This window comes from Corythoichthys intestinalis, chromosome 2 (assembly GCF_030265065.1).
Source record: "Corythoichthys intestinalis isolate RoL2023-P3 chromosome 2, ASM3026506v1, whole genome shotgun sequence".
Taxonomy (NCBI): Eukaryota; Metazoa; Chordata; class Actinopteri; order Syngnathiformes; family Syngnathidae; genus Corythoichthys; species Corythoichthys intestinalis.
The window spans coordinates 27374876-27398704 of NC_080396.1; the positions used below are offsets into that span (position 1 = coordinate 27374876).

Genomic DNA, 23829 nt, shown 5'->3' on the forward strand with positions numbered 1-23829 from the left:
ATAATTACTAGTTAGAGTACAGATTTTGTACCTTATCAACTCGATAAAACAATTCAACACACCACCATTATCAATTAATGTCTAAAATGCTCGCTACTAAAGTGAATAATTGAAGATTTACAGATTGGGTTTAATTCAAATTTCCTTCCTTGGTGTAAAATGTAATTTAGGGAGGGTTTATAAATGCACTATGAACAAGCTCTGATATTCTCTTGACTGTTCATAAATTTGAGCCCCTTTCACACACATATCCCGGTAAATTTCTGTGTAAGGTGACGCAGGATGTACTTGCGTCATTGCTTTCACGCATGGAAAGATAACCAGGGAATGACGCGGGTTGGACACTTTCACAGACTTGTCCCATGTTGCCCACTCGGCGCTCTCTATGTGGGGAGGGCTGCTGCCGTGATTTTATAACCCGGACATTACGTAATTTTTGGTCGGCATCGGCTGTCACATTCTGTTGGTCCGATTGTGTTTTGTTACAGAGCCGGTTGTGGAAGGGTTCCCGACATCGTACCTGCAGCCAATGCTAATTCAAGCTCATCAAGACTGTATTTAAGCCCAGGCGATCCAAGTGAAGGATGCCAAGATATTAACTTGCTGGGCGCCATTCGACACCTTGTACTCTCAAAATTTGTGTATTTGCTAGCTTGTTGGTCTGCCACCCTTGTTTTGGAATCCCCTACGTTGTGCTGGTATTTGAGTGTATTTATTTTGTTGGCTTATTGGCTTTCTGCCTACCCCTTAGATTAGTATTATTGATCCCCGTCAACCTACTGTCACGGACACATTGTGTTATTCCTCCTTTTCCACGATCGCGTGTATTTTTGTTTGTATTGTAGCGACTGTTCGGTGACATATTTAATAAACTCTTGAACGCATCCCTCCGTTGTTTTCTGCTTTGAGGTATAACCTGGTTTCTGCAGTTGCGGACCCTAACATCGGCAACAAAATAAACCACACATTTCCAAAGACGGACGATGGACTCTTTTCCTCGGCTCTACGATCCAGTAGCAATTTAACTTCGTTATGTTGTCAGTTTAATTTCGCTATTTTCAGCTTGCTATGTTGATAATTGCAATGTTTTTTTTAATCGCTTTTCACCTTCCTGCGAAGAAAGAGGAAGTGACGATCGGCCCGCCATGAAATTTACGTCATCAGCCATCGTGCTGTGACCCGTGAATTTAACGCCTGCTTTCACTCACACCGCTTCCTGGGAAAGTCCCAGACATTATACTGAGACGGTGTTCATGTGTATGTGAAAGGGGCTTTGGAGTGCTGTTGGAAAATGCTGGAAACTCACCTTCTTAAAATAGAGTGTCAGGCCTTGTCTGCACATAGCAGGGTATTCGGCGAAAAGAACATTTTCTACGGTTTGGCCTATAACACGCACATTTAAACGAGGGTTCTTGAAAACTGTGCCCAGAGTGAAGATGTGTGAATTCTGTGGTTGCGCGCCATCATGTAGACACTGATAACCGAAGATTTAATTGTGGAAATGTCAGTGACTGCGACAAACTTTGTCCCTGCGTCACACATGAGATCAATGTTTACATTTGGGGTACATTAGAGAGGTGCTTTTTTGCTTCCATTTATTTGCAAACTCTTGCAGTGCTTCATATTGAAGAACACATGCAAAGGATGGAGCATTGTAGACAATTATTATTTTTCGCGCATTGTTATGAATGTACTTAAAACTGAATGAATGCTGTTGGCTGTGGAAGCTTTTTTTCTACAAACGTGCTGGTGTGGACGTAATTATTTATCCCGACGTATTTGGGGAAGATCCTTGGTTTATAAAAAAAGAAAAAGGAAAAAAACCTGCTAGGTGTAGACATGGCCTCAGATTGAATTTCTGAACTCACCTATTATCTCAGGTGCGAATGGGAAACAGGTGTGTTGATTTTGGTGATACTAATCTCACACTGTCATCCTGGTCACTGAAAATGTAATATGGCACCTCGTGGCTTTTCCGAAGCTCTTGGGGAAAAGTTACTCTACAAGATGTTCACCAACTTTTATTACACCAAAGCACCTATCTTACGGATGAAAAAGGTTAGACTCACAATGACTGACTCAGAGTAAAATATGGACCTGTTAATTGAACGCAAAGCTGGTATACTAATAGGAAGCCATCATTCATGCTGCATGAATGGCAAAAGGTGGATATGGAGTACCATTTAATGAAGGAGTATCAAATTATTCTGGCCTTCGTGCTACATTGGCTGCATAAATGTATGAAGATATAGTGTTTATGACTGCATTTTTTGACCATATGTCACATTTTTTTTATAGTGTAGCCAGGCCTGCGACTTATGCTTAGGTGTGTGACTTATGTTTCTTTTTGTTGTTTCATACCAACTGCCGCGAGATGCGCGCTTACAACTCAAGTTGAAGACTAATGGAATTGGTCGTGATATACAGGGAAATCAAGTGTCTGCTAAAAAAAAGTGTTGTTTACGCCAACCGGAATAATTTGATATGTTAACAGACCCCTATTTAGGTGAAAAGGCAAAGGCATTTAGTGATAGTTTTGCGACATATTATTACTCTGTGCATCCTATAAGGAGCAACAGTTGAATAAAGGCATGAACATTCTTATGTGGAACCAGATTAATGCAACATATTAGGGGGATTATGGTGCAAAATCACCATAACGGAGATCAACTAATTGCATTTATTCAAGCCGCATAATGAAGCATCATGGGGCTACTTGGAAATCTCTCTGTCCTCTTGGCACACACTGTCTCCTGTTGACAGATTGTTAGGAAAAAAACGATTACAGGCATAACCCTTCGGGATTTTTCCTTCCAGTGTGTGGATGCTGGGATGGACGGATATACAGTGCACAATTGACTGCAACATATTTTTGATTTTTTTAATTTATTTATTTAGGAAATAGATACATAAAATAGAGCATTAGAGTAACAGACAAGATTGCACACAGGAATAATTATAACAACGAATAATTAATAGTATACCAAAGTAACACTGCTGGTAACCATTTCAAAGAGGACATTTATGGAGAGAGGTGAATCACTCTACAGTCTGATAGTACAAAAACATGGTTATAAATACTTGACACCTAGAAAAATACACAAGCTCTCTGCACTCACGCACTATTAACAGTTTCATTTAAAAAAAAGAAAAAAGAAAAAAAGGGAGGCGGTGGGTCACACAGTCGACTGTGTTGATTAGCACCAGCTGGTCAAGTTCCAGATAGGAATTTGGCATAACATTACCTATATACGTCTTTTAAAATAAAATATTTCAGCTCTTTTTTTGATGAAAATAAAGATTTATATTCAAACAAGAACCCCAAAAGAATTCAATAAGAACAATTACAGGTCATTTTCAAAAGGTCTTTTGAAAGATTGGCAAAAAAAATTACACATCTTTTCATGTATATCTGCATATATGAATTATCACTGCCCCTTCTGATATTAACTTTAGCACTTTTATTTACAAATTCTGAAAAGTGAGGTCTGGTTCTGGTTTGCTTCAGAAAAACCACACACAAGTTAAATTTGCGTGGCAAAATTCAAGAAACAAACTAGTCATGGTATTTGTATGCATGTCAACAACTTCCTGATGGTACAATCGATTTCAGTTTAGTTTGTTCCCTGAGCTACCAAACAGTCTGTTAATCTGTGCTAAATAGTTCAGGAAGTAAAGAATAACTTCCTCATTTATCTCAAGAAGATACAAGCCAAGAGAGGTCTATAATATTACTGGATGAATTATTTATATATATATATATATATTATTTTTATTATTTTTTTAAAAAGAACATATCGGCAATGTTTTAGAAAGCTAAACCAATTGTCCGCTTCTTGGTTATTGGAACGACTCATTAAAATGGTTAACAACAAAATTGAGTTAGGTGAATTGTAGCAGCAGATGACATTTCCTCGAGATCCTAAGCAACCTCTTGTCCGACTCAGCCAACAAATAGGTTGCCACAAGTTGCAATGAGTTATGTATTGCTACTGTCAAACTATTACTCTGGCTTTAGCTTTCCGCCTCTAAGTGCTTTTTTTTGTTGGGCCCTTCATCAACAGGTGAGGTGCAGGACTGCAGTCACTCAAATCAAACTTGATTCTTCATGGCCATAGCTGGCAGCAGGAAGGCTTGCAGCAGTCAGTAAATCTACGCTGTTGGACACCCAAATAATCACACGTTGTGAAAAATCCCGTCACACATGGTTGGAGACCTGGCTGGTGCAGGACGAGAAGCTATCGTAAAGCGAGTCACTGAGGGAGCCTGCTGAATCAGCGCCAACCTTGCCCGGGAAGCTACTGGAGAAGGCTCGTCCAGTTTGTTGCTGCACAAGGCATCAAGACTTTCGCCGTCAGTGACGACCTCTTTGCGGATGCTCAAACTGCTGTGATTGAGCTTGTTAAGGAACTCCAAGGTGATGTCCAGAGAGCATGGCCGTTTGGGGCAGATGACCGTCTTCCCAGGAGGACTGTCCTTCTGTTGAGAGAGACACATTTGAAATCCTCACATCTGCTAACAATAACAAGTTGGTCAACACATTAGATAAATCAGTTTTTTTGCATCCTATAAGGTGCTTTGGGAAACCCACTGGCGATATCATGCTTTCTCATGAGAGGCCAGTAAATGGAGCCTCGGAGCAAAACAGCAAATAAAGGTATCAAACAACGCAAGTAGATTGGATGAAGGTGTTCGAGGTGTTCCAGACGAGTTCTAAATATGGACCATTGGGATTTTTCACCTCTCTTAAAGCTCTGAACAACAACCTGAAGCATGAACACATTTCTGCTGCAGTAACACAGATGGCTGCTCTCTACCTTTGCGAAAAGGGATTAAAATGATCTTGAGAACACAAGTCTGTGCAAGGCAAACCACCAATTAAAAAAAAAAAACCTGAAAAATTCAAGGTTTGATGTTTACAATTTTGATGAAAACCCTCCATATACGAGCTCAAAAAAATAAAACTATAAAATGAAAATGGCTGGTTTGTTCAATTAATCCACGGATTATAATTTATTTACTTTGTATGCTAAATATCAGGTGTTGGGGTTTTTAACACATGTGTTGGTATTAAATCATCTGTGGAAATTAGCTGACATACAGTGAGGAGCAGAAGTATTTACAACCCTTGTGATTTTGCAAGTTCACCCACTGAGAAAATAGGTACAGGTCTGAAATTTCAATCATAGATGCATTTCCGCTTATAGAGACATAATCTAAAAAGAAAATCCGGAACTCACATTGTATGATTTTTCAATAATTTATTCGTATTTTACTGGGGTTCATAAGTATTTGTACCCCTGAGAAAATCAGTGCTAATATTGAGCGCAGAAGTCTTTGTTTGCAACCACAGAGGTCAGACGCTTTCTGTAGTTATGGAAACAGGGATTTTGGCCCATTCCTCCACATTAATCTTCCCTAGATCTGTCAGGTTTCGGGGCTGTTGTTGAGAAACATGAAGTTTCAGCTTCATCCAAAGAATTTTAATACATTTCACCATTCATCCTCTGATTTATACAGTATAGTCGTCCTGTCCCATTTGCCGAAAAGCAGCCCCAAAGCATGAGGTTTCAGCCCCCATACTTCACAGTAGGGATGATGTTCTTGGGATTGTACTCATCCTTCTTTCTCCCCCACACACGACTAGTAAAGTTTTCACCAAAAAGTTCTACTTTGGTCTCATCTAACCACATGACTTTCTCCCATGAACCCTCTGCATCATTCAGATGGTCCCTGGCAAACTTCAAACAGGCCTTCACATGTACTGGCTTCAACAATGGAACCTTCTGAGCAATGCATGATTTTGAACCATTGCACCAAAGTGTTCTACTGCCAGCAGACTTCGAAACTGTGCATCCAGCTCTCTTCAGGTCATTGACCAGCTCCTGCCGTGTAGTTCTAGGCTGAGCTCTCCCTTTTCTCATAATGAGTGATGCCCCACGAAGAGAAATTTTACATGGAGCCCCATTCCGAGGTAGATTATCAGTGATGTTTAGCCTTTTCCATTTTCTAACCATTGCTGCAACTGTTGATTTATTCTCACGAAGCTGCTTTTCAATTGTCCCATAGCCTTTTCCAGCTTTGTGGAGCTCAACATTTTTTTTGTCTTTCGTCTTTTGAAAGCTATCTGGTCTTGCCCATGTTTGCAGTTGAATTATGACTGACTTTGGGGTGCACAGGTGACAATATAGAGCTCAAACAGGTGGTTACTCATGGGGTAAAGGTGGACCTTTTTTTAAGGTAAATTGACAACTTAATCATAATTCATAATTATTGCTGATTCCCAGGGGTGCAAATACTTATGAACCCCAGTAAATTACAAACAAATTATTGAAAAATCATACAATGTGAGTTCCGGATTTTTAAAAATAAATTATGTCTCTATAAGTGGAAATGCATCTATGATTGAAATTTCAGACCTCTCCCTATTTTCTAAAGCCTGAGTTATGGTCCTGCGTTGCGGTGACAGCGAAGCGACTACGGCAGGGATCCCCAAACTACGGCCCGCGGGCCGGATACGGCCCGCCTCCACATTTGGTCCGGCCCCCTGAACAAAAAAATGTGGAAAAAAAAAACCAAAAACATTTTTTTATTTTTTTCTTTCAATAGTTTTATTTATTTCCTGACTTTTTTCTGTGAAGAACCCAGAGAGGGTTATTTGGTTATTATCTAATTAATAGTGTTATTATTATTTATTTATTATTATATTATATTATATTATATTATATTATATTATATTATATTATATTATATTATATTATATTATATTATTATTTTATTTACTTTTGTTCCGTGAAGCATCTAGAAAGGGTTATTTGACAGGGCTTTCTAAAAACAATAAATCTTTACATTTTGGCACTCCTGCAATCGTCATACCTTTTCTGTTACAAACTGACCCCGGCCCCTCATCAGAGAAGGGAAAAGTTATGTGGCCCTCAAAGGAAAAAGTTTGGGGACCCCTGGACTACGGCGTCAATGAGCATTCGATAGTTCGGCGGCAAGGGAACGCGTTGCTCTGTTATTCACCAGCAAGCCATTAGAGGGGTGTGGTGTTGTATTTTTACGGTTTTTGGGGACGCTTGTTGACTTCCTATAGTTTTGTTCAGGTTACACCATAATGCCAATGGAGATGGAAGGCTCGGATGTGGATCTTCAGCTCGTCAACGTTGAACAACAAATGTTGATAGTATAATGATGTACACCATTATATGTAGATACTGTATCGTGATCATATAATATGTAATGTCCGTAACTAAGCGCGGGTCTTTTAAGAGGTGATCAAACTGGGGAGCAGTGACGTAGCGGGAAGCGAGTGGAAAGAACGGGAGAAAATGAAAGTTAGTGGTCGCATGTTGCGGCAGCCGGCTATTATTTTGTTAGTTATTTTATTGTTGCCATAATAAAGTGGGGAAGCCATCATCGACTTCTTCTTCCAGCATCGAGTAGAAGCCAGCAAGCTGCGTTGTCCAGCGTTTTGTCCGATTTCTTTGCCGTGTCCAACCACCAGCCAGTGGGAATCCATAGCAGATTTCTGGCAGCTATGGAACTTCCCAAAACTGCGTTGGAAGCCTTGAGGGTGAACACACCGAGGCACTCTCAATCAGTGATTATGTATCAAGTGTGTGACCTGTCTGTAGTTGAAAATTAAACATAAAAACTCTTGACAGCAAACCTGTGCTATATTCTTCCTATACTTGAAGTGTAAAATGTAAATAGGTCACAGACTCACAGCAAACATGTACAAAATAAATGATAAAGTGCCCCAACCAAAAATACGAGATAAAGTGATAAAAAGCTGGCAGTTTTTGGCCCCATATTTTCAGCAATCTCCTTCCATGAATTGTTTGCCATTTGGCAATCTTTATAATGTCTTGACGAGACATTGCAGAGGTTGTCGTACTTGCGGACCTCCTCAATGATACTCTCATCGGCTTGGTCCATTTTTGCATGTAGTGTTTGAATGTTTGAAAATGGTGGTGATTTCGCCCTGAACCGTAAACAACAGTCTGAGCGGACCAATCACAGTCCATTTGTGTTACGTCTCCACATGTTGACGCGATGCGAAGACAAGAATTTGAGGAGGTGCGCTATGGCGAAAGGTCGTAAATCGGGTCTGCCTTGGCGGTGTAGGTCTGCCGCAGAAGCATAACTCGGCCTTTTAAGTGGGTGAACTTGCAAAATCACAAGGGGTGCAAATACTTCTGCTCCTCACTGTATCACATTCCATGTTGTAATATAATGTATACAGTCTCCATGCAACATGAATTAGTTGTCAATGCGTTTAGATATATTGTCTATTCATTTGGCCCAAAATAACCAAGAATCTCAAACTCTTTTTCCTGAGGCAATTTTATTCCCCGGCATCAACAATAGGAAGATGCATACGAGCAGGGCAAGGATGGAGGGAGGAAAAGTCCAATGGGAGGACAAATGATGAGCTGAAAACAAAAGAGGGATGAATAGAAAAGAGAGACATAAACCTGAGAGGTAGACAGACATGTTCCTGAAAAGGAGCACCCAAAAGAAAAGCAAAGACGACGCGGTTAGCGGAATTGTCAGGTGCTGTCAAGATGATGAATGGGAGGCCAACTTGGGCCGTTAGGGCTCTGATGGGAGCCACAGAGCTTTGCATTCTCTCCTGAGTGTTTGTGGAATGTTATTAAAGGGCCTCAAATCACAGATCTTTGACACCAGCCACCAAATTTTCCCAAAGTATCGCCGTGGGCAAAGCCTCATGAGGGTGACACTGTGCTGCAGCAAGTCTGGATGTGCATGTAGAAATTGAGAAAAGATGCGTGCAATGCAGTGATTGGTTTCTCAGTGGAAATAAACCTGATGATTCCTCACACACAAAGAACTCATTTGAATTTTTCTGTGGTTTGTGACCCACACTTACTATTTCTATGAGGTATTTACACTCGCTTTAACTTGGCTACTTTGTGTTTGTGCGTGCTTGGCATATTTGCCATTTTGCAGATTACTTAAAAGTGCCTGCATCATTGCTGTATGCCTGATAGGATTACAACTGAGTTTGATTTGATTTGAAGTCATCTTTCTTGAGTTCATCAAAGGTCAAGTGTAAAACTCACTGAACAAACTCAAATTTACACAAGTGTTGAGTAAGATCTTTTTTCCCCACGTAAGAATATAGATTTTTGTGTCAGGGCAGTCGAGGGTAGCTCGGCTGTCCTGCGGCGGCAGCTGGAGGCCATTTCACGCTCTCTGGTCCTCATTTGTCATTGGGCGTCGTTAAATAAGGGTAGGCAAATACCCCCTGACACGAAATGGCGAGCCGATCGAAAGCAATTAGGCAGCTTTTGCTATGAAAATTTCCCAACAAATGAAATCCTTGGGGTTTAAGCATTGATGCTGTGCATATCTCTTGTGTTGAGGGGTGTTTCTTTCTGCAACAGGTCAAACTGGCAGATGCTCCCACTGTCCTTCTCCAGGTGTGGGAACATGGCTAGTCCATTTTTGACAGAAAATACTCCAAACTGCTACTGCTCTGCCTATTATCATATTGGTCAATTATGGGGAGGTGCAAGTTATCAGCCAAACTCTGTATTTTTCTCAAGTCTCAGAGAAGGGAAGAAATTGACATTGAGATGTAAATCATTGGAAGCCTGAAATATTGATGTTCCTTTCTAAAATAAATCACTATTTCTTCCGGTTAAGTGTCTGACCTGGGTTAACCGATTTGCTGCAGTTGATCCTTGAGCTTTGCAGAGGACTCAAAGTCATTCCAGGTTGCTTAAGTTCGGTCTCAGTGTCACTGCCACTGCTGCTGCCAGAGTATGTTGCACACAATCGCACAGCTCTCTCCTGGAGAAAAACAAAATAGAAGGGTGTTAAAAACAAATGTCTAATATTCAGCTACTCCATTGTGTATCATTTTGAACCACCATCCACTTTTCTCCAATTCTATCTCTTATGTAGTCCTGAACTTTCCCCATTATAAAACAAATTGTCTACAGAATATTTGATGCACTCTTCCAAACATGACAACAGAAGACAATTTTTGTCCTTTTACTTACGGCAGTATTGTCGTGGTCACTTGCTTTGATCTTTCTCACAGTTTCATCGTCTTTGTACTCAGTTGAGGCTGAACCACTGCTCCGTGGGATGAACAGACTCAAACGCTTGGTTCTGTTTGCTCCTACAAGTTTAAAGAAGATGCAAAAGGATTAATAGAAGTGTTGGCAACTGTAGTGCCTTGGCTATATAGAGGTAAAACAGACTATTGTATGAATCAGCAATCTTATTGTACTCCATGAACCTGGCCATGAGTGAGGTTAGGTGTGCATTTGTTTGGCGTCTACAGAGCACAGTGTGCTGTGTAAGAATATGAAGTTGTTGTTCCAATACTTCATGCTGTATGCTTCATGGTCAAACAAGCAGAACCATAGACTTCATAAACTATTGACCTGACACTTCATCATTCTTTGCGTCACGCCTTACCATAGGGGGCCGAGCTTCGTTTAGTAATAGTCAGCCGAAGACGGCACGCACTCATGTTGGATTTAAGCTTGGATTTTTGAAGAACTATGAAAGCTGCACCGCATTTAAACATGAAGGATTGTCTCAGGAGTGATTTGTTCTAGGATTCAAGGAAAATATTATATTTTTCGTACCATGCATGCATTTTGAAACGTTTTGAAAAAAAAATCAATGTGAGAATGGGAACCGCTACGGCATTGGCGTCATTCTTCTACATATATACATAAAATAGATGCGTACCTGCCCGTTTTTTTGTTCTTTTAACAAAGAATCGAAACAGTTTTACGTACATATCTATAAAGAATTCAGTGATTTAAGCATTTATTCACAAGAATTTTGAATGGTAAAAGCCATTATGGCAGCCCCTTATCATAACAAAGAGCTACCAGACCAGCATCATTCTTCGACAGATTTAAGTAAATTTAAACAATTTATTTTTTGGGGGGTTTTAACCAAGAATCGATACCATTTTACGTCCATATCTATAAAAAATTCAGGGATTTAAGCATTTATTCACAGGAATTTCAACGTAAAAAGCTCTTTGCTGTGGACTTGTGGTAAGACGGCGCCACAGTGCACTTCAAGACGAGCAGCACATTCGCCATATTTACGTAAAAGAAATACTACCTGTACGGTTTCTTTTGCTTTTAACCAAGAATCAAGACTGTTTTACATCCATATCTATAAAGAATTCAGGGATTTAAGCATTTATTCACAAGAATTTCAACGTAAAAAGCTCTCTGCTGTGGACTTGTGTCAAGGCGGCGCCACAGTAAACTTAAAGACGAGCCGCATAGTCGCTTCTTTTGCTGTAAACCAGGAATCAAGACTGTTTTATATCCATATCTATAAAGAATTCAGGGTTTTAAGCATTAATTCACAAGAATTTCAATGTAAAAAGCTCTTTGCTGTGGACTTGTGGTAAGGCGGCGCCACAATGAACTGAAAGACGAGCCGCACATTCGCCAAATTTACGTGAAATAAACACTACCTGCACGGTTTCTTTTGCTTTTAACCAAGAGTCGAGACTGTTTTACGTCCATATCTATAAAGAATTCAGGGAAGTTTCTGATGTTAAAATTGAGTGATCTATTAGCTGTTCAAAACATGCAGTAAATAAAAGAAAAATAAGTTGGTATTTTGGGCATAAACTTATATGATATGTTAAATATTGCTATTGATCCTGAAATATAGTTAATTATCCTTGCATTTGGTGATTGTTGAGCATCTAGTGTAAAATCTGAGAATTATATAGAAGTTTTATTATACTTAGATAAAAAATAATCAGGATTTTATTAGGGAACGACTTTGAATTTTTTGATGCCGCTGCTGATGCCTGTTATGGTTTTAGGTCGGTAGCAGCTTTGGTTTTAAAAATATTTGAATTTGAAGTTTTTGAAAACAGGCCGCCTTGGATCGACCCCGTTTCCCGTGCCATGTCAATAGGTTATGAAGTCTAAGGCAGAACATTAGGTTCATATACTAAGAAAGTAAATGGATAAGTGATACTGTGTTTATCACATACATATTTTTGGTGGGTGTTAACAAATCTGACTTATTGTTCTATTTGGTGCTTCTGGAATGAAGTAATTGTGCATGAGCCTCTTAAACATGAGCCAAATGCTTTGTTGTGCAAATAGGAAAAAGTCTAACAACATAAAGAGGGAAGCAGGTTTTTGAATTAGGTAATGGATCACAACTTACCAGCTGGTTTGGGCAATCGTGTCTGGACATCCGTGTTGCAACCACTGTAAGTAAGGAATGGGTCAGAGAAGGAGTGACCCAAGCTTCCAGGTGCATGCAGGCAGGTGTTGGGTAGGGAAGGCACTTTGACACTATGTTGTGAGCATTCTGAAGAAGGGGAGCGAGGCTCATCTTGGAGTTCAGTAGAAACCCCATCTGGGCTGGAGTCACATTTTGAGATGTGGCGTCCGTTGGCTCGTGTGACCGAGTCAGGGAGAGGAAAGGTGCCAATCCCGCTGTCCAGTGTTCTCATCTGACAGCTGGAGCCTAAAGTGACAAGGGAAATGTGACATCTAGGAGGAGCAAGGGTCAGCACACAGGATGAGGATAAAGGGATTCACATGCAACGGAAAGGCTGGTGAGAGTACAGGGTTTCTGTGGAAGGTTCAGTCATCGGCACGAAGGAGAGAAAAAAAATTGATTGTTAAGAAAGTCAAATTAAGTGATGCACAACTGTATGATCATAAATGAAACGGGCGCACCGAAGTGATTGGTCAGGGCTTGCGGCAGCAATCATCATATATGGATACTGTATTACGAAGTGGACGTAAAATGTTTATTTCTCGTTGCCATATATATATATTTTTATAGGGATAGGGCAACAAATTCTTTTAAGATCAAATTCTTCCAAACATGGATGTCTGCACTTTGCTTTGTGCACCGTAACAAAACAGAGCCTTCCCCAACTGTCTCCTTCACAATTGGAAGCATATAGTGTGGAGTAATTGTCCAAATGTCTCACGAAGACAACTCTCACTTATTATTCAAGGGCGGTGTCCCAAAACATATCCTAATGGAGGCTCTCCAAGTTGTTTGTTCGTATACCATTAATATCTATGCGCAAAGGTAGCACTTGTGAAAATCATTTGACGTAAAAGTGCTGATGAACAGCTTGTTGCTTGACTTGCTTAAAAGAGTATTTGCTGTACAGCATCAAAATGCAGAACAAATAACACAAGGGAGAGGGGGTTTGCGTTTGGGGGACTGGGAGTGGCTCCTTATATGTAGGAGAGAGAGTGGAGCCAGCCATAGATTACTAAGTCGTATAATCGAATGCCAGGCCTGACAGTTCAAAATGCCCTCTATAAGCAAACTATAACAAGTTCCACTGTAATTCCAGCCGGAGGCAACAGCGGCTGGACGTAATGTAGTTTTTCATGAGCTGCTATCACGTCCAGGCTGCATGCTTGGAGGCGAGAAAGTTAGTGTGATGATACCTTCACTGTCTGATGGTTAGCCACTATTTGTTTTGATGTATTTATTGTTTTTGTGCTCTGGACCATAAAAAGTGCTCTTTATTGCTCAGGCAGCATAAGTCAAAATGTAGGGAACACTTCCAAGTTAGTACATCATATACTCATTTTTAAAAATGTGTGTGTTGGGGGACGGGTGGAATTTCATCTGTTAGTTCCGATATCAATTCAAAATTTAGCTTTATGGTTTGCTCCTGTTTCTCATATTAGTTTTACCTGAGGTATTTTCTCGCATGAACCCTGCCAAGCATTTAATTTATATGAAAATATGATTGAGAAAAAAATGATGATACAATGGAATTTTGTCTGACTGGGCACAACGTACAACCACTATCATCAAAGGGTAAACTTTAAATTGGTCGCTTACTTTATTTATTTTAAAAAATCTTTAATAACATGGTAGCAACCACTCAGTCATTATGACCTTTAAAGTTGGATTCCTGAGTGACAAACAGGCAGTAATTGCCCTCTGCTGAATAAAAATATCACACTACAATAAGATTGACCATCATGCCATCCACGTTTGCTCTCTACTTCATTGGCTACAAAGACAATGCGAGATATCACCTGACCAAAGGTCGGTCAGAAACACTCCTCAGAGTACATTCAAGTCTTTATTGTGTGCAGTATAAGCCACAGGCTGAAAAATGTGTGCTGTTTAAAAACATCCTATAATTTGCATTTTTTTCTATGTATTTAAATTTGGCAGGATTGTTAACGCTCTTGTCTTTAATAGAAAACATTTTTATTTTTACTTTAAAATTATTGCGGTAACGGGCGGTAATTAATTTTTAAAATTAATCACGTTAAAATATTTGACGCATTTAACGCACATGCCCCGCTCAAACAGATTAAAATGACAGCACAGTGTAATGTCCACTTGTTGTGTTTTTTGGTGTTTTGTCGCCCTTTGCTGGCGCTTGGGTGCATCTGATTTAATGGGTTTCAGCACCATGAGCATTGTGTAATTATTGACATCAACAATGGCGAGCTACTAGTTTATTTTTTGATTGAAAATTTTACAAATTTTTTGAAAACGAAAACATTAAGAGGGGTTTTAATATAAAATTTCTATAGCTTGTACTAACATTTATCTTTCAAGAACTACAAGTCTTTCTATACAAATACAGTACTTATGTACTGTACCGTATGTTGAATGTATACATCCGTCTTGTGTCTCATCTTTCCATTCCAACAATAATTTACGGAAAAATATGGCATATTTTATAGATGGTTTGAATTGCTATTAATTACGAATAATTAATTTTTAAGCTATAATTAACTCGATTAAAAAATTTTAATCGTTTGACAGCTCTACTTTAAACATTAACAGTAACACTTACCCATCATGTGGTCTTGACCAGCTGCATCTGTCACACGTCCCTCTTTGTTGTCACACTCCATGTTGAGCTTCTGACTCATTAGGAGAGTCTATGAAATAAAAATTGCCAAGTGACTTGAGCACACCATCACTAGATAAATGCTTCAGTTTCGTCGACATAATAAAGTGAGTAGACTAGCGAAGTGAATAGTAGTAGTTAGATTTGGGTTATTCAAGTGTGAGGTGAAACAAGTCACAGAGGTCATAAAGTGCCACTGTTTTGTGTCGTTTTGTGTTTGGAAGATGGATGGAAGGCTCTGGGAATGGTATCAAAAGGCCCTTTGTCAAATTGAGTGCTTGTGATAAGGGGCCTCCCAGTGCTATCAAAACACCACATCAGGATTACATTTCCAACATTATTCTGCAGGGTTCTCTGTCTCCATTTAGTCTCATCTTAAATTTCCTTTTTCTTAGTTTTTGAAGATCTCAAGAAAACCTAATCCATAACCAAGACAAAGTTATGGTTTATGTGTTTCCTGAGACCTGAAATTGTGATAGATATAAAACTAAGAATAAAGAACAGCAATCAATTAATTTGGATTCACCCCCCCCCCCCCCCCCAAAAAAAAAAAAAGCAAAATATCCACTTACAGTCGCATCCGGGCAGATCTTTATGTCGCCCTTCATCTCAGAATGTTTCTTGGGTGTGGAGATCCCTGTTTGCGTCGTAGAAACGAAATTGCCTTTTCCAGCAGTCCTGAAGTGATAGTATAGGATTCGTATATAATGACCTATTTAAAGATGCTCAAAATTATGTCTGTTCTGTGGGGGGAAAAATGCCAACAAAAATGCTTCTCAAATGAAATGAAAAAACAAACAGATCAATGGACTGAAGCATTTCAATATGCCTGAGCAATAACTGTCATGAAGTCAGAACTGGAACAGACAGCTGTGATTGTGATGTTTTTTTTTTTTTTCTCAAGAGCGTTCTTAGCAGTAGGAGATTATGTTTGAATGAACACAAACAAGTTGTTTATAGGAGTCATTTCACTCAGTTGAGAGACAACTCAAGATAGCTGCAGTGACAGGATGTAATCAGTAATCAATTAAGGGGAATTCACTCGTGATTGTCTTGTTGATTTACGCACCTGCCAAGAAGCTCCTTCACAAACTGGTCCTTGCTGATGAACCCCGTGGTGCACTGGATCTGACTGGCAATCTGGCCCATTTGATTGTTACAGTGGTCCATGATGGAGCTCAGCTTGTTGTTCAACTCGGATTGATTCTGCGTCTCCAGACTGTCATTTTTCTTTCTGTCCTTCTTTTTGTCCAACTTGGTCTGTTTGCCTCCAAGCATTGATCCAATTTTGATCTCTTTCTTTTCCTCTTTTCCTTTGGGCAAGTCTGCTTTCTTTCCAGCCAGAGCTGGAAGTTTGCTTTTCCGGAAACCAAACCAGTTTGCCAGGGAGGGGACCGTTTTTTGTTTGGCCTCACTAGCTGCCACTTTCTCTTGTTCTTGACATTTTTGCAAATTTTCTTCAATTCCCATCATAACCTTCTCTTCAATAGTGCAGGCTGATGGACTGCTTTTTTTGCTCTCTATATCTGGGGTTTTGTTCGGGGAGTCTGTCTGGGTTTTTACACCTGAGCTAAATTCTTCCTCGTTAAGGGTGGTTATTGTGCCTGCTGTTTCTCCCACCAGGGTTTCTGAACTACAAGGACAAGTTTCTGAAGGCGGATTGTGTGACGTGCCTTTTCCAGGCATACAGATGTTATTTAGACCATTTTTATCACTGAAGGGCAAACGGCACGCCTCCTTGTGAGAGGGTGACGTGACTGTTTGCGCCTTGACTGTGCCCTGAAATTCATCCCCTTTGGAGATTAATTTAGAGGTTCTCTCAGGTGCAACATTTTGATTGTTGGCTCTCGTTCTTGGTGAATAGATTGGACTCTCCATCAAACCAACGCTAGGTACCTCTAAGGAACTCTGTCTGGAAAGAGAGTTTCCCCTTTCTGTTGAGTTTGTGATAATATGAGTTCTGGTTTTTCCTTGCCCCTCCAGAACATTGATGTTGGGCTTCTCAATGTAGTTAGTACTGAAGCTCTGGCTCCTGGCTTTTGCCCCATTCATTCCCAAGGCTGGCTTTAGATGGGATTTGGTGTTAATGGAGATGGATCTAGAGAAAAGTTGACTGCTCCTTTTCCCTTTGTCGCATTCATTTGCATCCTCTGGTGTCAGAACGGGATTTACTTCCTCCTCCGGTAACCTACAGTGAACCTCACTTTTTACCTCTTTAACAGACATCTTGGTTTGAGAATCAATACTGTACACGGGCTGCAAACTGTCACAATGGTTAGAGGCATGAGAGGTCACAGTCTCCTTGGAAACTAAGTTGATATGATCTTTCTCTTGCTTGTCTGGCAAAGAGGGAGTATTTTTATGGCTGGGGGGAGATTTTAAAAATCCTTTGAACCCCATTGAGATGCGGTTCTTTTGGCTCTTTTCTGAAGAGTTTGGAGACGTTACAACTGAGTTTGCAGTACTAACAGTTTTTACATTTTGTAGCTCTGTTTTCACCAGAGTGGCTTCTTGAATTGAAACAGGTAAACTAATTGAAGGCTTCTGCACAGACTGATGGTCATATTCATGGGTGGACCTTCTCTTACTTGCAAATGAGCTGTGATGAGAAGACCCTCTAACGGCACTGTAGGGAGGAGGGACATTCTTTAAGCTTTTAGGTGCATTTTCAGAATCTAGGTCAAAGCCTGAGTTAGTGTGAGGGAGGTAGTCTTTTGTGGTGATCCGCTTGGGAGTTCCTGTAATGGAATGTTCCTGTAAAGGTGTCATGCCAGAGGACTTTTGAAGGTGCTGACTGGTTTTCTCAACCAGTTTCTGAGGTGCAAGTGCAGTACCATAGCCGGCATCCATATCTAAGTCTTTATCTTTAATGGGTAATGTAGCTTGCATATATGGTTGAAGAGAGGTGTAGTAGCTTGGGGGAGGGCCTCTCACAGTGGTTGTCATGGATGGCTGAGGCACCCCATTTTTATGTGCTTGAGGTGATCCTTCGTAATTTGGTTTGATCAGTAAGGAGGTGGTGCGACCAGGGGGAGGGGGTGGCGAAGGGGACCTGAGTTTGTTTTTCACACTTTCACAGTGTTTGTCTCTTGTTGGCTGTTCACAATTGTCAGCATACTGTAACTGTCTCCTTGAGAGTCGAGGGGAACTAGGAGAAGACCCCTTACTCCATTCAGACCTATTTGGTTGCTTGGAGTTCACCACTTTAGAGCTGTGGGAGCTCTTGATGAACCTGGATACTTTAGTGATTGGAGGTGGCGGTGTTTTCACCTGACCAGAAGTTCCTGAGTTTCCCTTGTTCGGCTCAGTGGTAGTGCCCTTTGACTGTCTGATTGACGGTGCAGAAGGTTTACTACAACCTCGTAATTTTGAGCCACCAGACATGAGACTGGCAGAGTCATTTAGGGGCGGGATAGAATGTCCTTTATCAGCTCGGCTGCCTAGACTGTTGATTAACTTCCTCTGTGGCGTGAATGGCATTGATAACCGATCTGCATTTCCCCCCCTACTATGGTTTGTTTTGTTAGTCCTGAGCTGATATTCAGATGGCTTCTCTGGAGAATCAAACACTGTCAAGTTTCCCGTATTTGTGGGCTTCTGCCTAGTTGGACTTTCCTGATGGGCTAATTCATTGTATTTATCCACTGCTTTGCTAACTGGAGTATCAATTATGGAACCAGAATCATTGGTACGCTTCTGGGGACTTAATTCAATTGGCTCGCCTTGTGCATCAAATACTGTGGAGATGCTGTCCTCAGATAGATAATCATTTGCCCCTTTAAGTGCCTTGACATGTTCGGGTCGCCCATCTGCAGACTGGGTTCGTACTTGGTCCCTATGCAAGTATCGTGCCATAAGTGGCTTGGAAGTATCCCGAGACATCCTCTCTGCTTGCTCTGTTAGATGGTTTAAGGGCACCTGCAAATCCCTAGAATCACAGTTGAGTTCTTCTAGATCGTCCATATCTGAAAGGCAGTTGGAGCCTTCGGGGTCTGGTGTGCTAACATGCAGCACTCGAGTGAAAGCTGATGGCCGTCCATCTTCTGTAAGGGAACTGCTGAGGAAACTAGTGAGTTTCTCTGGACGCTCCTTCGAGTCAAATTCAGCAGGAGGTTTCGTTGGCACAAGGCCAGAGCTATTGTCCCCTACAGTAGAACTGTCTTGTATTCTGTCCCAACTACACAGAGTGTCAGAGATGCTGTTGGAGGCATTCCTGCTGTGGAACCAGCTGTCCTTTGTCGGGATCTCAGCTACATGGCCAGATTGCACAAGCTCATCATCTGCATCATCAGAATCATACAAAAACTTTTTTCCTATAAAAGCTGATGCTCTTCCAACATGGGTAGGCTTAGATACACCTTTACTGTTACTTTTGATGCCAAGTGAGTAGATGCCCTCGTTGGAGTTCATGCAATCTTTGTAGCCTGACTTGGAGATCCTGGAAGAAGAAGAGGACCTGTGCTTTCTCCTCTGTAATTTTCTTAGTCCCGCTAGAATTTTGGTCTCCTTGCGCCTAGTGGACGTCTGTTCTTCCAGTGGGACACTGATGTTACTTGGGGCAGAAGAACCCAAATTTAGCCTCTTTTCCCAGGTGAGAGATGAGTGCTGTGGACAAAAGAAGAGAGGGTTAAATACACATGGAAAATGTGAATCTTGCTCAGAACCTCTTGAGAAATGATTTAAAAGATTTTACCACTTTCCCGGCGGAGCGGTTATCGTTCCAGGTGTAGGAGCCACTAGAAAGTTCGCTGCATGCACTTGACAAGGACAGTTCACTGCTGCTACAGCTGCTGCGTGGGTAAACTGGCATCGGCGCCGTCAGACTCAGCTGGCTTAGACATTTGGTGATGGGCAAACCTGACTTTCCATTCAACTGCATATCCTGTGAGATATTCAAATTGAGATTATGAGATTTTAAAAACTACACCCGATCACATCATTTTCAAAGTATCGGAATCGACAAAAAAATATCGGCCATGCCTTTTTTTAATAAATATATTTTAATTAAATCATTTTCTAATTGTATTTAACGTTACAGACATAATATGTTACACTCATCCAGAGTCTTTAGTTTAGGCTTAATGTAGGGTTATCAAAAATATCCCGATAACGGCGGCAATTAATTATTAAATAATATGTCACGTTAAAATTTTTAACGCTTTTACTATATACGCTGCACGACCTTCTCACTTATGGTCGCGCTCATTCTGTTATGGCGCCGTATTACCTGTATAGAGAGATGAAAGGCAGCGCAAAACGAGAAGTGTTATTTCGGCAGCCTCTGAAGCCGTACTTCAATTGGCTAAAACCTTGCAATTTCTCTTCTTATGATTAGAAATATCATGGGAAGCAATGTGGGGAAGCAAGGTGGCAATAGATCTTTGGCTTAACCCTTAACTTATTTCCCAAAGCAGAGAAGATATATCCATTGGTAGCACGACGCACAGTCATGGTTTTACTTCCCAGCATGGTTCCAATCCCCATCATGCATTGGGGCATGCTGCAGTATCATTTACTGAAAGCTCAACAAATACACTAGATGGCAATATTTAGTTACAATACACAAAGTCACAAGTCTTTCTATCCCTGGATCCCTCTCACAGAAAGAATGTTAATAATGTAAATGCCATCTTGGGGATTTATTGTCATAATAAACAAATACAGTACTTATGTACTGTATGTTGAATGTATATATTCGTCCAAGTTTTATTCATTTTTTTCCTAATGCATTGCCAAAATGTATATGATCGGGAAAAATTATCGGGAATGATTGGAATTGAATCGGGAGCAAAAAAAAAGCAATCGGATCGGAAATATCGGGATCGGCAGATACTCAAACTAAAACAATCGAGATCGGATCGGGAGCAAAAAAACATGATCGGAACAACCCTACTGCTGACATCAAGGTTGTGGTTGCTCCAAACTTTAAGCAAATAGGCTGACTTTATAAATATATGTAAATTTTATGAGACTAAGGAAAGGAAATCCACTCATTTAGTTTTGTTGAATTAGCCTTTTGGCGTTATTTAAAAAACAACTCCCTTTCTTGCCTTAATTCATAATATATGAGGAGAAAAATGCAGCACATCGTCCCTTAAAGTCATTTTTAGTGACAACTATCTCAATCGATGGCTTTCTGGTAACATGACAAGGATGTATTCTTCTTAGTGTTAAGCGATACTACCAGCTATTTCTGCTAAGAGTGGGTAAGGGTCAGGCCCTTAGATACTAAGGGCTGTATTTTAATATCATGTAATGATTTCTTCAGTAGCTTGAGGGCACATTGATGGCACCAATAGCAATAAGAGGAACTGCATTCCATTAAGCTTACATTTGAAGGAGAATCTGTGTTTCTGGATAGTAAGAAAGCCTTGCTTTTCTCGGGCTCCTGGAGCAAATCAGCCGCAGACAGATCCATGATCCGTGACTGGAGTTTCTGGAATGCAAAAGTTGCAAACACTTGACTTTGAGGATTGCAAGAATTAATATGCACTCAATTTGCACAGAACATGGCACAAAATGCATGCTTAAATTAAATGAGGTTAAAGTCATACATTGACATTAGTTCTTGAAAAGGCCCATCAAATCCTGTATAATGGTTCCATGAACAGGCTAGATTCCAACTCAAGACATTTACATCATCAATTGGAATAAAAAATAAGTGAACAAGAAATAATTGCATCAGGGAATAAGGGACCCCTTTTAATATTTCCCCCATTTCATTTGCTTGAGTGGGAAGGAGACAAAACCAAATACATCTCCATGTATTAATCTTACAGTTTAATTAGTCTGACTTCCTGCGATCAAATTAACATCAATTAGATGAATTTCCTTCCTGGGAGCCCAGTACAGTACATGTTTGTATTTCTTGAGAAAGAAGGGTGTAATGACATACAATTCTTAAAAAAAAAGAATAAATAAATAAAAAATGAAAAAGTATTTGTACATGTGTTTTTGCTATTTCGAGAATAGACAAGAAGCTCAAGATGGCATACCAGTAGTTTCTCATGAGCAGACCTGAATGGTTTCCGAAATGAATGTGTGCGATTTAATCTAGACAGCTCAAATATTTTCATTCGTGTTTTTTTAAATGGTCCAACTTCAATGTCAAATTGATGAAGACTTCCAGGGACGTAAGATGGGAGTGGCTGATGTGTCACAGGGTTTGGATCTTATCGTACGGTGTAGAATTTCCCATCCTCAGCATCCTCATCAAGTATTCAGTCGATAGTGTCACTAGGTCAAGGAAGCAGAGGGGTTGTAGGCAGCCAAAAAGTTGAGTGGATGAAACTGCTGCATGGATTTTTCCTTTGAAGGGTTCAAGGTCAGAATAAATGTTGTATGATATCATTTCACATGTTATTTTGGTGTTTTGGAGTGACACTGATGGTTTGGTAAACTTGTTAGCATGTTCTTTATGCTATAGTTATCTGAATTACTTAATAGCTATGGCCACGTTCGTGTTTTGCCTTTGGCAATGTGTGTTCAATTGTATTATTGACTTTTTTATATTGAAATGCGTGCTTTTAGTTTGTGGCGCTTTCACGCCCACGTGAAGGCGCCCTGGCACTTGTTTACATGAAGAAGACCGCTCACACGCCAGAAGAAGACAGACAGCTACGCAGCTTGAGTGAGTGGGCGAGTTAGCGAGAGAGAAACACGGCTGCGAACCTACGTTCATTGTTCATGCTTGTAAAGTATCTCTACAAAGGTAATGCCTGTGTGTATCATCTTTTCTGTTGTTGTTGTGTGTTTTCCACCCGCGATCGGACACTTAAAGCCAGTTGTGTGGTTGTTTGAACGATGTGCTAATGCTAGCGAACGCATGCTAACCGTTTTTGTCATTGCTGTAACAGCACCTAATTATCATTTATTTACGTTGATGCGAACCTGTTTGCTATCGAGGACGAAATTGATTCCCCAAATTACACGGACGTCAAGCATCGTCATTTGGGAGTTTAGCTCGCTGTATAGCCAGGACCGAGCCGTAGCGTCCCGGTGAGGACAGTATATACGCATTTCGTTGTTCATGCACTGCACACTGTACATTTATTCAACATGTTGTTCTCTATTGTATTTTTATATTAAATTGCCTTTCAAGATGACATATCTGTTCTATGTGTTGGATTTTATCCCCCAAAAATTAGACTTATACTCCGGTGCGACTTATATATGTTTTTTTTCTCTTCGTCAGGCATTTTATGGCTGGTGCGACCTATACTCAGGTGCAACTTGTAGTCCGAAAAATACGGTACTTATATTTTAAGTATTAAGCAGTTGACGACTGATTCACGCTCGCTCATTTCAGTCAAATATTTAGTCTCATCTGCACGACCAAATCTGAATAACAAGCTTTATTCATCGCGCTACATCACCAGATAAACAAGAAAAATTCAAGACAATAGTGTGAATGCACTTATGTGGTCCTAATCAGCATTTGATTATGATAACAACAAAGCAAGAAACAGTTATATAACTATAATCTGTACACTCTTACTAAATGGTTCTATTCAGCCATTGTTTGCAACATTAGCAAGCAGGGAATGCTGCAAGCGAAATGGCAGCATTGAGGTCATGCTCTGTCCTTGAGGCCCTGAAGTAGTGCAGCATTTGTCCCAAGTAATGGGACACTTAATTGCCAATTGCCTGCCATATTTGATAAGCAGTACAGACCGGTTAGGGGTGGCTGCACACCCAAACTCTATTATTTCAAACTGAGCTCAGCCATCATTGTTTTATACCTTTTTCCAGAGCCCTGTTTAGATGTTTGGGTAATGCGGCACCAATAGTCAGCCTTAACCGGAGGCCGTGAAGGTACGCTGCTGGTGATGGCGCCATCGAATTCATGATGGCTTTTTATCAGGGAAGCTCAAGATGCCCATGGGGAACCAGAGAACATTTTAATTACTGATAAGAAAAAGCTTCAGACCTGGACT

General features: G+C 40.4%; 1 protein-coding gene across 9 annotated transcripts in view; it reads right to left on the minus strand.

Annotated features, from left to right (window-relative positions):
- Positions 1-2144: 2144 nt before the first annotated feature.
- The window catches only part of LOC130905204 (nck-associated protein 5-like), a 136216-nt gene continuing 114531 nt past the window's right edge, over positions 2145-23829 (minus strand). For 7 of the 9 annotated variants that reach the window (XM_057818365.1, XM_057818349.1, XM_057818356.1 and 4 more), the window contains 9 exons: positions 21225-21329; positions 19587-19775; positions 15963-19498; positions 15466-15571; positions 14837-14924; positions 12202-12507; positions 10035-10156; positions 9684-9822; positions 2145-4479 (listed from right to left, as the gene is read on the minus strand). In XM_057818365.1, coding sequence (XP_057674348.1) covers positions 4403-4479; positions 9684-9822; positions 10035-10156; positions 12202-12507; positions 14837-14924; positions 15466-15571; positions 15963-19498; positions 19587-19775; positions 21225-21329 — 4668 coding nt within the window. In that variant the 3' untranslated portion in view covers positions 2145-4402. Of the gene's footprint in view, positions 4480-9683; positions 9823-10034; positions 10157-12201; positions 12616-14836; positions 14925-15465; positions 15572-15962; positions 19499-19586; positions 19776-21224; positions 21330-23829 lie in introns of those variants that run through there. The other 2 variants (XM_057818402.1, XM_057818411.1) reach the window with 2 other exon arrangements.